Genomic DNA, 15692 nt, shown 5'->3' with positions numbered 1-15692 from the left:
GTCTAGAGATGATCTGGATGTGGTGTGAATGGGCCCTAAGGCTTAAGCAGTGCACACATCATGATGGTCACATGTGCTGCTAGCCACAGTCTACATATCCCATGATGCCTTGTGCAGGTGTTCTACAGGGCCCATCATTAGCTTTGCTGTACTTCTTACAAGCGGTAGCAACAGAGGAAACACCATATCTATAGCAGATACAGGCCAAGCTTTGCTTTGCACTGTCAGCTAAGTTGTGGACAGTTCTGCCAGAGAATCAGCATGCTGCTATTCTTTTAGGAGGTTGCATTGCACCTATTATAGTAGTCCCATAGTGGAATGCGCCAAGGAGGGTAGCTAAGCTAGCTCTACTGGGACACCATGTAGGGCTAGTGCAGCCACCTCATGGGTACGTTCAACCGCGCGGCTGCTGGTGTGCATGTCCCCGAACAGTTCTGATTCGCTTAATTGAGCAAAAGTGACATGTCATTACGTTCTGTGTAGAACTGCAGCTAACGATTATTTTCAAAAGCAATTAGTTAGCCGATTTATTAAGTTCGATTAATCGGATAAAAAATTAAATACAATACATTTTTTAAAATGGCTCCAGCGATGGACTACTAGTTTGTATTGAGATTGTAGTCCATCACAGGAGGGTTTTGTAGTCCTCTATAGCTGGTAGTATTCGGCATTGAACCACAGTATAATGTATTATTGCTGGGATTTGTTGTACTCCTCTATAGCTGGTGGTATTCTGCATTTGTATTCCTCTATAGCTGATGGTACATTGCACTCTATAATATACTGCACAATGTACCATCAGCAATAGAGAAATACAAATCCCACTATCCCAGCAATACATTATAGAGCACCATGTGGGGGAAAGTGCAGGCTTACCTGAGCAGTCTTCCAGCAACTTGCTTCTGAGATCGAGCCTGTCTATCGGCGGCTGGCGTGGTTGAGGGTGGGCGGGTCTGCCAGCGGCGAGCATGAGGTGGAGAGGAGGTGCGGCGCGCAGCGTGTGTGGAGCCGTGAACAGGGCCAACTAATCGGAAGCCGATTAATCGATGATTGAAAATGTTGACAACTTTTTCAATCGATTAGTTGTTGCAGCCCTAGTTCTGTGGGCTTACCTCAGTGTGACGCGGTTGTACTGCGTCTCACTGTGGTGTGCATAAAAAAAGTAATGCACGCTGCCCTTTATTTTTTTTTTTTTTTAAGCGCACACCACCGGAACACGGTGGTGTTAACCAAGTCTATCTGTTGCGTTCGGGCTGCGCTGCAATAAACAGGCAACGTAGCTCGAACGTAATTAGTGTGACCCAGCCTTTAGGAAAGTGGAGTAGCAAGAATTTTTACATAACTTATTCTGTTTATATGAAAACTCCTGTAGAAACTCGCATATGTACTTGTAGACAGGAGACGGTAATACATATTGATTTTTTGTTATTTATGTATAGAAATACTTAATTTGTTTTTAATACAATTGCTCAGCTGTATTTTCCTATTATAGTTTGATTCTATTGGGGGTTTTTTTGACTGATGTTTAACCTTTTGAAGATTATAATATATAATTGAGGTAATCATTGGAAATGTCACATCTACCATTTATATGTTAATGTCATCATTCAGGATTCGTATTGTAAAATACTGTCAGCATGACCCAGTTTCTATCAGCTTATGATTCCACTAATCTTTCCCATTTTTAGGCAGAGCAGATTCTTTTTTAACCTAATTAATAGCTTAAAATGTATAATGATGACAATAACATCATTTCTGTTCTATGGAAACAAATGATCAGTGGTTGTGTCAATATTAAGTAACTTGCAATGCCATGCCTGCACTATGGCATTCACTATACTAAAAATAACATTGCAGGGACACCTTCCATTCTGTACCCTGCAGTATTTTTATTCCCAGCCACATGATGTGTAATATTTTTCCATCTATCCTTGTAACATGATAGTGTCATATGATGTAAATGGAGTAAAGCAAAGATTTAGTTAGCTCAGAAAGTACATTTACCATTTTGTATCATGCATACCAGTACTTTAGCCGTTTTAATATTGCAACTATGTTGGTATTGTGTTACCATTTGATCACGATTACTTAGAAATGTATTTAGTTTTACATATTGGGCACATTTGCACTGTATATTTAAAGCTCAACTCCGGGTGCAAAAACATTTATTTAAATGTATTCCTCAATAGCCACAAAGGGTGTAAATACACTTGGTGTGCAGCAAATTTCTTTGCCAGTTATCACTGTGCTGTACATGTACAATCTATATAGAGAGCAGAGCTGTGTCGTGGACCCCATAAGTCCACCCACTACAGGCTGCCTGCAGAAGACTATGGAGGGGGCGGATACAAGTCACTCTGTACAAGCAGAGAGTGCAACAATGACTGGTCTTTATTACAGGAAGCTCCTACAGAGGGAAAGTTTCATGCTGGACCACTACAGATATGGAAAAAAAAATAGAATACACACGGAACTTCTATATAAACAATACTTATTCCGCAAGCTTTAATTACATGGAACAGTAGTGATTCACAGACGTTTTCTAGTGCTCCCTCCAGCCTGTCTCCTCGACGTCCTCACATCCGATACACAGTGTATTGGACGTCTGTCCCCTCTTACCTCAGAATGTCCAGCCTGTCACCCCCCGGGGCCTCTCCATCCAGGAGCGGCCTTCCTCCGGTACCCAGCCGGAGCCGTCTTGCTGGCCAATCATGGAAGCTGGGCGCCGTGTAATAACGCGGCACCCTGCGTTCTGAGACGCCGGGAGGCCAGCTCCGTGCTCCCTCGTCATGAGATGACGAGGGAGCATGAAGCCGGCTTCCCGGCCAATCAGAATGCCAGGCACTGCGTCATTACACGGCGCCCAGCTTCCTTGTTGGCCAGCTTCCCGACCAATCAGGAAGCCGGGCAGCGTGTCATTACCCAAATACTCGGTATCGGCACCGATATCGATACTAGTATCGGTGCATCCCTAGTTGTAATGTAAGGCGTAGTGTATTACATTATTCTTCAGTCACACGATTTGTGTTCTGCAAATTTAAGGACATTTTCTGTTTGTGTACTTACAGGAACACTGCTGCAGTACACTGGCCGTTGTGTTTTTCACTTTCCAGCCCAAATGTATGTGAATGGTCATCTTCCATATCTACTGTGAGACTAACTCTGTTTCTTTACAAGGTAAGACCTACATGACTTTGGCATTTTAGTGATATTGTAACAAAGAGTGATCAGTGTGTACGCCATTATCCAGTAAAAAATATATTGCATCACCTTTAATTTATTTATTCGTTATTGAAGAAGATGAACATATTTTAAACCCAACTCTAGGCACAATTCTTTTTATGTGTTTTTTCTTTTTTTAAATTTGTAATACTCACATTAACACTCTGATTTTTGTATTACCTTTGGAGCTCTCTGATAGAGAAAGCTAGGGGAGGAACGAGTTTTGGTATTGTGCTTCCACCCTCCTCACTCTGCTGTGCCATTCACAAAGCACAGCACAAATGTCATCCCTGATATCAGAATAGTTTAGCGGAGCTTAGAGTGCTCCTGAAGTAGTAAAAAGAAAGGTGAAAGTGTTAATGTGAGTTAGATTAAAGATTTCAAAGAACATAAAAAGAGCTGCGTCTGGAGTTGGGCTTTAAAGGCTATGACTTTAATTTTCCACCACCTTTTTAAATATCAAATAAGTTTTAGCAAGGTGTTATCTGTCCTTATCCTTAAATTAGATCCCTTTTCAGAGGCCATATTTTATTTTTTTTAAAGGGTGTAAATAAAGCATAATGTGGTATTTTATTACTATGGGGTTTTTTTTTTCTCTTGTGTTTTTTTTTTGTGCTTAGGATTGAAAGGTATTACCATCTGGATCAGCTAAATTTACCACATTCTTGTCATTTTATTCCCTCCCCCTTCCTCCCCAGCTGGTAAAAATTGAGTTTCAGCGAGATTTCTGCACAGTACATGCACAGCAATGAAGGTGCATTGGGATGCCATTTACGATATATGGCACCATAGTGTTCTAACGCATGTAACGTGTGCTACTACAATGCAGTGGTAAAGGCCCAGTCACATACCAGGGAGGTCCATTTTGCTGCATTTAACACACACATGTTAACGTCTGTTGAGTGAAGGAAGCCTATTTATTTCAGTTGTCTGCCTGACATACCATTACAGGCCAAAAATCAGACCTGCAGAATTTTCGATAACTTCTGCATGGTTGTTACTACACGTTGCAGCGTGCAGCAACCAATAAGTTACAACAACTAGACATTCACAAATAATATTGGTAGTTTCTAAATTAGGATATAAGGGGGGTAACTTTAGTGTATTGTATAGCAAAACTTTATGAAGTGTTACAAGTAATTGCAAACTGTTACATAGGTGAAATACGTGATTGTCAACTGTTTCCGCTGCTAAAATATTTGATTAACAGCCATTTTTGTCCATCACTGCCCTGCCCCACTATATAGCCAGGATGTTAATACCACTTTATTACGATTGTGGAATACAGCCGTGTCACCTTCCTGCATATCCAGCTGACTGTGAAGTCCATTAGAGCCTGGTTGGCTAAAACTGATGGCTCTTTCTGTGTTTTTCCTGGATTCAGGTTTTTAATATATATTCGCCTGGATTTTAACTTAAATAAACAGCTAGTGATACCTTTTATGATTAGTTTGTTTTAATAACTTTTGAAACCAGAATAATTTGTGGAGCCTGAAGGTTGCTAGGATAGAAAGCACACATCCTGGATGTTCCAGGATGAATTGATGCTATGCTAGCTTTCTAGTCATCAGTCTAATTGATTTATCTCACTTTTTTCTCAGCTCGCTGCTACGTGAGGAGCATTCCGCCAAAATGTTCTGGAAGTTTGACCTGAACACAACGTCGCATGTGGACAAGCTCCTGGAAAAGGAGGATGTGACCTTGCTGGAGTTAATGGATGAGGATGACTTGCTTCAGGAGTGCAAGGCTCAGAACCAGCGGCTGCTGGACTTCCTTAGCCAGGCTCAGTGCATGGAGCAGCTTGTTCAACTCATCACGCAAAAACCTCCTGAAGATATGGAGGAGAAGGTCCGATTCAAGTGAGTAAAACCCAGTATCAAAGGGTTCAATCCTTGCTGTACACTGATGTAACTAATGTATTCATACTTACAATAAAGTCATCATGGTTTAATATTACTATGTGGGCAAACTATTTTTGTTATATATCGAATCTTGCAGTTTTGCGCCACTATTATAAGAACTTTCTTGCCAGAAATCAGACTAACAAACATTTTTTATTTTGGAGGTAATTTCTACCATGTATAGTGAATTGTAGAATAGCCTAAAAGAAAATGAATGTATTACTTTAGTGCAGTTTATCAGCATTCTTCTCTGTACAAATCGCATTTAAAAAAACAATGTATTTATGTATCTATGCATTTGTGTTGCAGTAAAAACCCCTAAAAAAACACATTTTATTTTCTACTTTTATTAGTGTTTAAAAGAAATTAGTGTTAAAGGAGAACTATGGGGTCAGGGCTTTTCCCCATAGTTCTCCTAAGGGTCACGGGAGAACACAAACTAACGTTCTAGGTCAGCTCAGATTATGAGGCTGAGTGGAAATCACTCGCCTAATAATTCTCCTTTAATGTAGATAAAAGTATACATTTTATTTTATAATTTGTCCTATTTAAATTGGCACTGAAATCACGATTCTGATGCAGAGCATTTCAAAGTTATTTAGAAATGAAGAAAATAGGATTTTTGTTTCACATGTAAAATCCTTCTTGCAGTAAATCACAGGACACAGAATGGTAATCTGAGACCAGTGGACTATGCAGCTGCTTTTAGGTGATTGGGCACAGGCTGCATAAAGGGCTGTCCTTACAACTTTGATTTGCCATTTCCAGCCTTCCAGATGGATTTTATTTTTGGCTGACCCTTAAGGGGGCTATACCCAGACCCCACCAGAAAGAAGATGCAGGGTCAGCCTGTAAAGTTGCTTTGGGCACTGGAACCTGGTGTGGGGGGCCTCACCTTGGCACATCATGTTGAGTTGGCCGCAGGGTTCTATAAAACTCCTGGACTTTGGTCCATCTGCTGGTTGGGCCTCATCCCTGAAGATTCCACTAGAAGGATTTAGATCTAGATGGGGCTTCTCCCTTGAAATGCATATTGCCACCTTCCACAGGAACTGTAAGTCTAATGTAAGTCAGGGCTTCTGCTCAGCTTAGGTGGCCAGTCTGCTGTGCGTTATAGTCCCTATAGTGTGAAATAGGGAGTGCTGGCTGAAACACATTCTGTTGCACCCAGCAGTGGGGGACAGCCTGCATTTTCTCCTCATGCTCCTGGGGCCACTAGTTTGCCTGCACAGCCTTTTTTTCTTTTGTGACTGTACAGCACATGCGCCCACCATTTAATTTTTCCAGCACGTAGCTCTATCTGCCTGCACACTAAGCACAGCATTTTTCACTAGGCCTCCATGAGCCACCTGCGTTGACCTTACCAAAGCTCACTACTCTGGGATACTTAAAAATGCCTTGAGCCGCAAAGACTTTTCCTTCACACTCCTTTTTACAGCCTCGGAAAAAGAAGGCAGAGCCTCCAACAGGGAATTCCTTTCGACACTGTCAGGCCTCAGGAACAAAGTCAAAGCTAGCCACTCAGTTCCATTGCAAAGCATGGCCCTCAAAACCCACAAAATCCAGGATTAAGCCTTCTTCGCAATGAAAATAGGGGGGCGAAGTCTATTGGTCTTCACCACCACCTGGCCCCAGGACATTGCCAATGCTTGGTTTGAGAGCTGTGTTTTTGCAGGGGCTACAAATTAGAATTTCTTTCACTGCCTCCTGCTTACTTCATGCTTGTAAATTTACCAACCTCTCCTCAAAGGTGGGACAGATCTTCTCACTGCTCTTGAGCAACCCCTCTCTCAGGGGGCCATCGCCCCTGTTCAGAAGCAAAAAGGTTTCAGGGTTTTTATTCCAACCTGTTCACTGCCCCTAAGGCAAATGGTGGCATCTTACTGCATTTAAAGATTCTAAACAGAGTCCAAAAGTTCTGTGAGAAATCTGCCTAGTGAATCATTTCTTCACCTGGGAAATGTTCTGGCCTCCATAGACAAGGATGCCTTTCTGTGCATTCCCGCCTTTCTTGCATATCAGCTCCATCTGCACTTTGCAGTGGGCATGCAGCATTACCAGTATATCACAGAAGTCACTGCGCTGGGGATGCGTGCCTAACTACCTGATTGGACCAGCCACAACAATGTCTATAGGTGAATAAATGTAAAGCAAATATGTTGCGCTCGGTCTATAGGAACCAAGTACACACTAAAGTGTTAATACTGTTAATAAGTGTTAATACACCACAGAGCCCCTTCTTCCTTCTCAAAATCAAAAAATGAAAAAAAAGGCCTCAGTCATGAAGGGGTTAAATGTAAGTTTTCTGTGTTTTACTACATCGCTAGCCAGAGGTTCGCATGTTTGAGATATACATGCTGAACCAATGAGGTTGATCACTGGCACTAATTCTGAATGTTCCAATGTTGATTTTTATTATTCTTATTATGTTTGTGTGTTGAACCTTCAAGTCATATGAAAATTAATTCACTTGCATCAATATTTTTTCACACGGATTGTCGTAATTTTACACAGATTTGTTTATTAACACTTTAGTGTGTAGTTGGTTCACATAGACCGAGCGCAACATATTTGCTTTACATGCAGCATTACCAATTCGTTGCTTTTCCCTTTGGCCTGTCCACTGCATGGATCTTCATCTAGGTGCTGACCCCCCCTGTCCTGGTCCTGCTTCTTTCAGAGGGTGTTCCAATATTGTAATACTTGGATGACTTCAGTCAACAGTTGGCGCAGGCTCCACATTCTGGCTGCATGGGACAAATAGGCCCAGTCTCTGGATCGCCCCATTCACCTGTACAGCAAGCCCAGGCTTGCCCTGGCATGGTGGATTTCCAGTCTGGCACTGGAATTGGGAAATCCAATCCTCCTGATGACCTGGAAGGTGCTCAGGACAGATGCCAGCCGTTCAGGCTGGGGAGGAGTCCTGGGTACCTTCTTAGTACTGGGGAATTGGTCGTTGAAGAGAACTATGCTTCTGGTCAACTTTCTGGAACTAAGGGAAATTTGCTTGTTCAACTCGGGACCCTTCAGTTGCGAGGTCACCTGACCAAGATTCAAACAATTAAATGACTGTGGCTTACATCAGCGATTAGGGATGCGCCAGGAGTCATGTATCTCAAATCTAAGCAGGCCTGATTCTGGCTTAGGCAGAACATCATGTCCCTGCCCTCTATCCCAGGCGTAGAAAATTGACAGGTGGACTTTGTCAGACATCAATGTCTTGACCCCAGGTAATGCTCTCTTTACCTGGAGGTATTTTATACTATTTGTCACAAGTGGGAGAAATCAGACGTTGACCTCCTGGCATGGGGATTTAGTTTCTCAGATCTTCAAGGCTGCCAACAGGTCCTTAGTTCTCTTTTCCCAAGTGAACATGAAGACTGCGGCAGATGCTAGTTTTGGCTGTAAGGTTCTTCAGGCAGTCCTGTGAACTGTTGGGCCCTTATTTCTGTTGGTTCCTTTTTGGGATGCTTCTCGGCCTGACTGCTGATTGCGCTTTGTTTTGCTGTATTGCCTGCCCCTCGGTTGGACAGCTTTTGCACATCCCATTGGAGTCAGATTACCATCCTTTTGTCCATGATATACAATTACGAAAATAGGATATTTGTCTTATCTGTAAAATCCGTTTCTTGTAGCACATCAGAAGACACAGGTCCCTCCTATCTTTCTGTGATTCACACTTGTAGTGCTTCCTACAAAACCGAGGTGGGCTGGGGGTGGTAGGGGTTATATGGCCTATCCTTGCAGTGTCCAGTCTTCTGAAGGTGTGTACATAACCCACTGGCATCAGATTACCATCCTATGCCCTGTGATGTACTCAAAGAAAATTATTTTACACGTAAATTACTTTGCAATGCTTTGCATCAGAATCATAATTTTAGTGTAATGTAGAATAAGACAAATATTACAATAAAATATATGCTTTGTATCTAACGTAACACTATTTTCTTTTAAACTAACACTGTTTTTATTTTGTGTGAATTGCATAAAAAAAAATGATTTTTGCAAGACAATATCCCCAAAAGAAGGCCTTGATTTTTCTTAAAGGGGTTCTAAACCCTCCGTTTTTTTTTTTGCCTATATCTACTGCCAGCAAGCAGTAGATATAGGCAAAAAGTAAAAAAAAACCACGCTTTAACAGCGGTTTACACTTGCCTCGCTATCGCTGCGCGCTCCCGCGCTATGAATCAGGAACTGCTCGGACGGCCGCAAAGCATCTTGGGGCGGGCGCATGCGCAGTTCGGATTCTCGGTCGGGAGACGAGCAGAGACGCAAGGTAAGTCTATGGACGCGTGCACCAGCATGCATCCGCATGCAGACACCGCTGGATCGGAAGTACCTGCAAGCAGAGAGGAGTCAGCAGTGGGACTCCAATACACAACTAGATATATATATTACACATATAATTTGAGGAACAGGCCGTTTGGTCTGGATCAGCTAATCTGCTTATTAGCTACCCTCTCAGCTTTTTAAACCAAGAGAATATTGTTAATGGGGTTATATTTAGATGTTTGAACAGTTATAACATTTAAAACTTAGAAGAATGTTTGTTTAGACTAGAGTTCCTTTATAAAGTGAATAATAATTTTGCGCTGATCTTTTGTAATGTAACCTATATTATATATCTGATTTTCTGGCAGGTATCCTAACATTGCCTGTGAACTGCTTACGTGTGATGTGCCACAAATTAATGACAAATTAGGTGAAGATGAGCACCTACTCAACATCCTCTATGACTTCCTACAACAAGAACCCCCTCTTAACCCGCTGCTTGCCAGCTTCTTTAGCAAGTCCATCGGAAACTTGATAGCAAGGAAAACTGAGCAAGTGAGAGGATTTTTTATTGATGTTGAGTGATTTGACTGTGGCCCTTTACAATGCTTGCTAAAAGAAAAAAAAAATCATTTAAAACATATAAACATAAACCGAAAGATCAGAGAAAACATAATCGCCAGGATGCCATGGCAGATGGGATGATCAGCCCATAAGCTTTACTACTCGGACCTACTTGTCAGATTGGCAGCTGGTGTGCACTGCTGGAAAGTGGGATTTGGATTTCCATGTGTTTTGCATCATGTGATTCATGATAAATATCCTATCACACGAGGTACTAGCACTGAGAGGAAAGGACCTGCTTCTGAGAGATTTCACCTGTTGCCTCTATGAGTTCGAGCTTTGTGAATGATTCTCTGCCTGGCCACTGCAAGCACACCTATCATACCCCATCAATGCTTATTAGAGCCAGGAATTATGGGGAGGAGCTCCACTGTATAATATACAGCGTGTGTGTGTATATATAAATAATATCTATATAGTTATATACAATATCTGGTGTGTGTGTTTGTGGGCTAATCTATGAGTGCCCATATTTGTACGTAAGATATTTGGCATCGTAGTTTGTATACCTGTTTAAGTGCAAAACTGCTGATCCTGCCAGAAGCCCAGAGAGCTTGTGAATTCCTGTATATTCCTTGCAGCACTCAAATCTCATGCAGTGTTCTTTGCCCTGTCCAGTTCACTTTGTGTACTACACAACCCCTCACCACTATTTTACGTAGATAAAAAGATTGGGATGTGTTCTGAAGTTTAAATCTGCAGTGAGCAGCCTAGGGTGCCAGTGCTGCTTTTCTATAATTACAGGACAGGACAGGACAGGGAGTGAGTACTGGTAGGATTACCAGGTGAAACTAACTGGGAGAAAAACCCTTTTTAAAAAGGTTTTTTCTTTTTTTAAATACAGTTTAAAAATAAAAAGCCAGAAAAAGCAGCCAACGTATCTCTGTAGCACAGATCAGTTAGGTTGGCTTGCTTTTTTTAATGCTATATGCACATATTTTTCATGTCTTTATGCTGACTCGGGTTCAGAGCATGGCATACATCACCATGGCTGTACAAATCCCATGAGCCAGGAAGTCAGTGCTCCTTTAAAAATTATATTTGGCGTCCAAATTTTGAGATTTTCTTTAGTTGTCTATGGAGCTGGCACCTAAAGAAAAAAACCCCATCCTGCTAGCTCTTGGCTTGGGCAGACTGACTCCTCAATTTCATACTCTCTTTTCCACCCCTATCATACACTAGTCTTGAATATTTTTTCTAAGTCTAGAAACTTTGCCTTTAGCTAATATTACATGACACTTTGTTCTGTTCTGGATAGTTTCATGATCTGTTGGTAATTGGCATTAACGTCTCCTTCCACTTAGGTCATTGGGTTCCTGAGGAAAAAGGAACACTTCCTCGCATTGGTGCTGGATCACATTGGTACTTCAGCTATGATGGACTTGTTACTTCGTCTCATCAGTTGTGTGGAGCCGGCTCCCCTGAGACAAGAAGTGCTAAATGTGAGACTTGTTAAATGTTGTAGAGATGATAGCTTGTTTCCAATTTTAATGCTAACGTTCGGTAAAGATGTTCTCTGCTTATGCATGTTTTATCATTTACCATATTTTATTTCCCCCAAGTTTGTGACAGGTTAACATTATTGAGATGATAGTTTTGTTGGCAATGGTGACACATTTTAGTTTTGGAGAAACAGAGTAATAAGAACAATGTTCAAAAATAAGAAAGCCCATTTTTGATAGAATGGGGTTTTGGGGGGATGCACATTTTCCCCCAGTTCCTTTTAAAGAGACCCTGCCGACAGCCTAAAAAAAGCAAACAAAGACCCAGAACAGACAAGTCTTTCAAATGCACACTGTCAGTGTTTTTCTTTCCATAAATATTTTTTATTCACTTGCAGTGTGCCTTTAAAGTTGGCGGAAAATGTAACTATTCTAATTAGAGTCAATTCTCTAACACAGCCCTCTCCCTCCTTGCACTCATATCCCTCTCCAATTCTAGGAGTATCTAATTACTCTCTCTGCTGGCCCAGCTACTCTACCCCTCCTTCACCTGCCTACATAACCTTTATGTAGTTGCTAGGGGAGGAGCATATAGACTTGTATTTGAATGATGGCTCTGAGTCTGCTGGGGCTGCTGACATCACATCCAAGACAGTGGCATCCAGCAGCAATCTCAGGGCATCTAGATGTCTACACAAGGGAGGCCTTTACAGGTTTGTAGTCCTGGCAGTTCTTTTAAGTGATAATAAACTAAACACTAACAGTGACACTAACACTAAACTCAGGAGTTAAATCTCAAAAATGCATTTAAGTACCCTAACTATTAACAAAAATGTATCTTATTTGTGTGTCACTCAGCTGTAGATCCTCAAATCATCTCTGAATTCATGCTGACACTGTCCTTCCTTCTGGAGGGTGGCTACTTTTATTCCCCAAGGTCCGTGTGTGTGTTGTAAAGTAGTCACAGCTCCAAGCTCACTCCAGTGATGAACTACAATCTCATGTTTAGTTTACCAATTTGTATTGAGATTGTAGTCCATCACGGGAGTGAGCTTGGAGCGGTTGCTACTTTACACCGCACACAGGGAACAAAAGTAGCCACCCTCCAGAAGGGAGGACAGTGTCCGCACCAATTCAGAGATGATTTGAGTGATGCACAAATAAGATACATATTTGTTAATAGTTAAAGGAGAACTATGAGGTGAGTGATTTTCACTCATCCTCCTAGTTAGATCCGACATGTGACAATGAAAATGTCACACATTGGCTCTAATGATCGTGAAGTGAGCGAACACATACAATCGATTGCTCATTTCCCGATCATCTCCCTGCAGAGAGCAGTGACGGTTAGTCCTGCAGGGATTCCCCCCCTCCCCTCTATGATCTTCCAGCGCTGACTGGAGGAACGGACGGGAAGGGGGCGGGCACAGTTGGCTCTGCCTGTAGATAGGCAGAGCCCACTGTCAATCAGCCAGCTGGGTGGATCTCGACAGTATTGTTGGGATCCATCCCGGCTGCGCCTCTCTCAGTATATAGTGAGCTGAGGGTCGCTATATACTGAGTTTTGGGTCACGGGAGGACGTTGATATATGTTCTCCCGTGACCCTGAAGAGAGCTATGAGATAAAAAGTTTATTTTTTTTTAAATAATTGTATTGTAAGCACATTGCGCTTGAATAGCTTCAGCCAGTGAATGACGCCTGCCAGTGACAAGATCCTGCAGATGGCAGCTGAATGTAAATACAACAGGTAGTGGGCTGGTGCAATAGCCAGCCTGCTATTGGCCATTTCAAATTGCAACAACAGGCTGGCTATTACACCCGCCCACTGCTTGCTGTGCCCTCCTCCCAGCGTGGAGGAGAGAGCTAGGGGATCCAACCAACTAATCGATAATGAGAATAGTTGACAACTCTTATCGATTAGTTGGTTGTGGCCCTAGTGCATTTTGCTCCTTTGCAGCGCACTGCGGCCGAAAGGTGCATTGAAGTGCCATTCAAATGAATGGCAACGCATCTACTGAACTGTAATGCAATTGGAGGTGTGTTGTACGATAGCTTGCGTGAATCACAGTAACATGCGATTAACGTGATGCATAGGTGGGAATGGGGTCTAACTCATAAACTGTCTTCAGGTATGCCTGCCCAGAATGCTGTCTAGTGTCCCAAAAAAAAAAAAAAGTGGTGAAACACTTGAAACCTGGTAAGGGCACCCTCCGGCTCTAACTGGTGCACTAATTTTTTGCCAGGTATGTCTGAGGCTAAAAAAAGGAAATGGAAGGAACAAGCATACCAGTTCTAAGCAGCATCTTGGACAGGTGAACCTAAAGTCCATGTGTGACTTTAGTTCTATTTGACTAATGTCACTAAAACAGAATTGGCAAAATGTAGCAAATTGTTACATTCACTTTTCATTGTAGCATCCCATTAAGCCACTAATGCATTTATTCATTTGTTTTGTTCCAATTTTTGTCATTTCAGTGGTTGAATGAGGAAAGGCTTATTCAGCGACTAATAGATCTTATTCACGGCAGTCAGGAAGAAGATGTGAGTAGCTTTCAGTATTACCTCTAATGCAGAGCCCTGTTTCATGAGTCATTATTTGCATATGAATGCCGATAGCAGCTCTATCAATTGTTTCTCTTATCAATAGATACTCTCTATTTTCTCTTTCGATAATTTAAGGACTCAGCAAAGATTTGTAATCTCTGAACGTTGAATTATCGCGCCACCTTCAGGAGTAGGTCACTAGGCATAAAAACAAAAGCACAGCCTAGGAACGGCTCCTGCTAGCAGGTAAACCCCCATCTGCTAAAGGTAGCCCACAGTGGGTACATATGACCGAGTGAACTCTTGCTCTGTCACAGTTCCCCCCCAAGCAGACAGTGTTCCCATCCAGGCAGTGTGTCAAGGGGAAGGGTACCCCCTTTTTCATCCTTTCTAGATTTGGTAATTGGACATCCTCCTCTCCCCATCATCCTATATTGTATGTATATTGTATGCATTTGTATGCATGATTTCAATAGGGAGACTCTGAACTGCTGTCCTCTGGTTAAATCTCTGCTATGCCTACCTCCCCTTAGTGTGGCCCTGACATTCAGCCTTTCTCCTGCACCCCGGTTTTTCACCAAGGTTCTTCTTTCTATACCGGCTGGACTGTTCTGTCAGGAAATGTCCATTGTGGGATATTCGGATGACCTCCTGTTGAGGGAACAGTCCATGTAGGTCCGGGCCGCCATAGTGGCTCAAACCGTCCAGACCTTGCAGAGGTTTTGCTGTGTCCTGAACCTTCAGATGTTAGCACTGTAGCAGACTCCTCACTTGGATATCTGGGTCTCACTGTAGACATGGCTCAAGCCAGAGTTATTCTTCCCTAGTAGTAACTGCAGCCTCTCGGTTCCCAATCTCCAACTCTAAAGTCCAGTAGTCCTTCAGCTCCTGCATGAATTTTCTCGGGGTGATGATGGCTTCCTTGTGCCATTCTCATATACAGTTCCACCCTAGACTCCTACAGTGCAACATTATGTCATCTGTGGCAAATCAGGCTAGACTGTGGACAGGCTAATTAGTCTGGCACCAGGGTCCAAGTTGTCCCTGGTTTCATGACTCTGGAATCCCTGGAAAAATTGGTTCCCACAATACTCAAAGCTAGGAAGGCCAATTCCCGCAAGGCTTACCATCGCACATGGAAGGCATACTTCTCTTGGTGCACGAGTGTAGTGACTTTCGCTACATGAATTTGTCAGTTGTTTCCAGTGCCTGGTGGTTCACCTCTGTGTCAGCTGACCGTGCCTGTCTTGTCAGTCTCTCTTGCTTCATGGGCATCCCCACCTACTCCAAGCTCCCTAGAAGAGGCAGCAAACACTCTTGGGCTATTTTATTCCTTATGGAGCAGGTCCTTGTACACCTGTCACCTATAGATTTCTATAGGCGGCAGCGTGCTGTTGCTGCCTGAGGAGCGTTCGGCTTATATTCGGGACGGCTTATACTCGAGTATATACGGTAGTTTTTTCTCACCCCTTGGTTGACACTGCTTCAGGACATCCCCATGGTCAAAATCTAAAGATTTCCACTATGTCCTTCAGTGAATGGAAGAGAAAATAATAAATTTGCACTCCCCATAAAATCTTTCTCTCTTGAAAGACACAGCGCCAACCCCTCTGGTTGATATGTATGTGAGCATTTGTTGCTCTATGTATTGCTTTGTGACTAACTAAGCTTCCTGTAGCAGATTGG

The 15692-nt window shown here is 42.6% G+C and overlaps 1 protein-coding gene across 2 annotated transcripts in view; it reads left to right on the top strand.

Annotated features, from left to right (window-relative positions):
* The window catches only part of PPP6R2 (protein phosphatase 6 regulatory subunit 2), a 64975-nt gene that overhangs the window by 13973 nt on the left and 35310 nt on the right, over positions 1 to 15692 (top strand). For both annotated transcript variants that reach the window (XM_018560755.1, XM_018560754.1), the window contains exons 2-6: positions 3069 to 3177; positions 4824 to 5081; positions 9764 to 9950; positions 11324 to 11461; positions 13938 to 14003. In XM_018560755.1, coding sequence (XP_018416257.1) covers positions 4855 to 5081; positions 9764 to 9950; positions 11324 to 11461; positions 13938 to 14003 — 618 coding nt within the window. In that variant the 5' untranslated portion in view covers positions 3069 to 3177; positions 4824 to 4854. The remainder of the gene's footprint in view (positions 1 to 3068; positions 3178 to 4823; positions 5082 to 9763; positions 9951 to 11323; positions 11462 to 13937; positions 14004 to 15692) is intronic.

Source organism: Nanorana parkeri, unplaced genomic scaffold (assembly GCF_000935625.1).
Source record: "Nanorana parkeri isolate BGI_ZX_2015 unplaced genomic scaffold, ASM93562v1 scaffold476, whole genome shotgun sequence".
NCBI lineage: Eukaryota > Metazoa > Chordata > Amphibia > Anura > Dicroglossidae > Nanorana > Nanorana parkeri.
The sequence above is the reverse complement of the archived record's forward strand: the minus strand, read 5'-3'. Positions and strand labels throughout refer to the sequence as shown.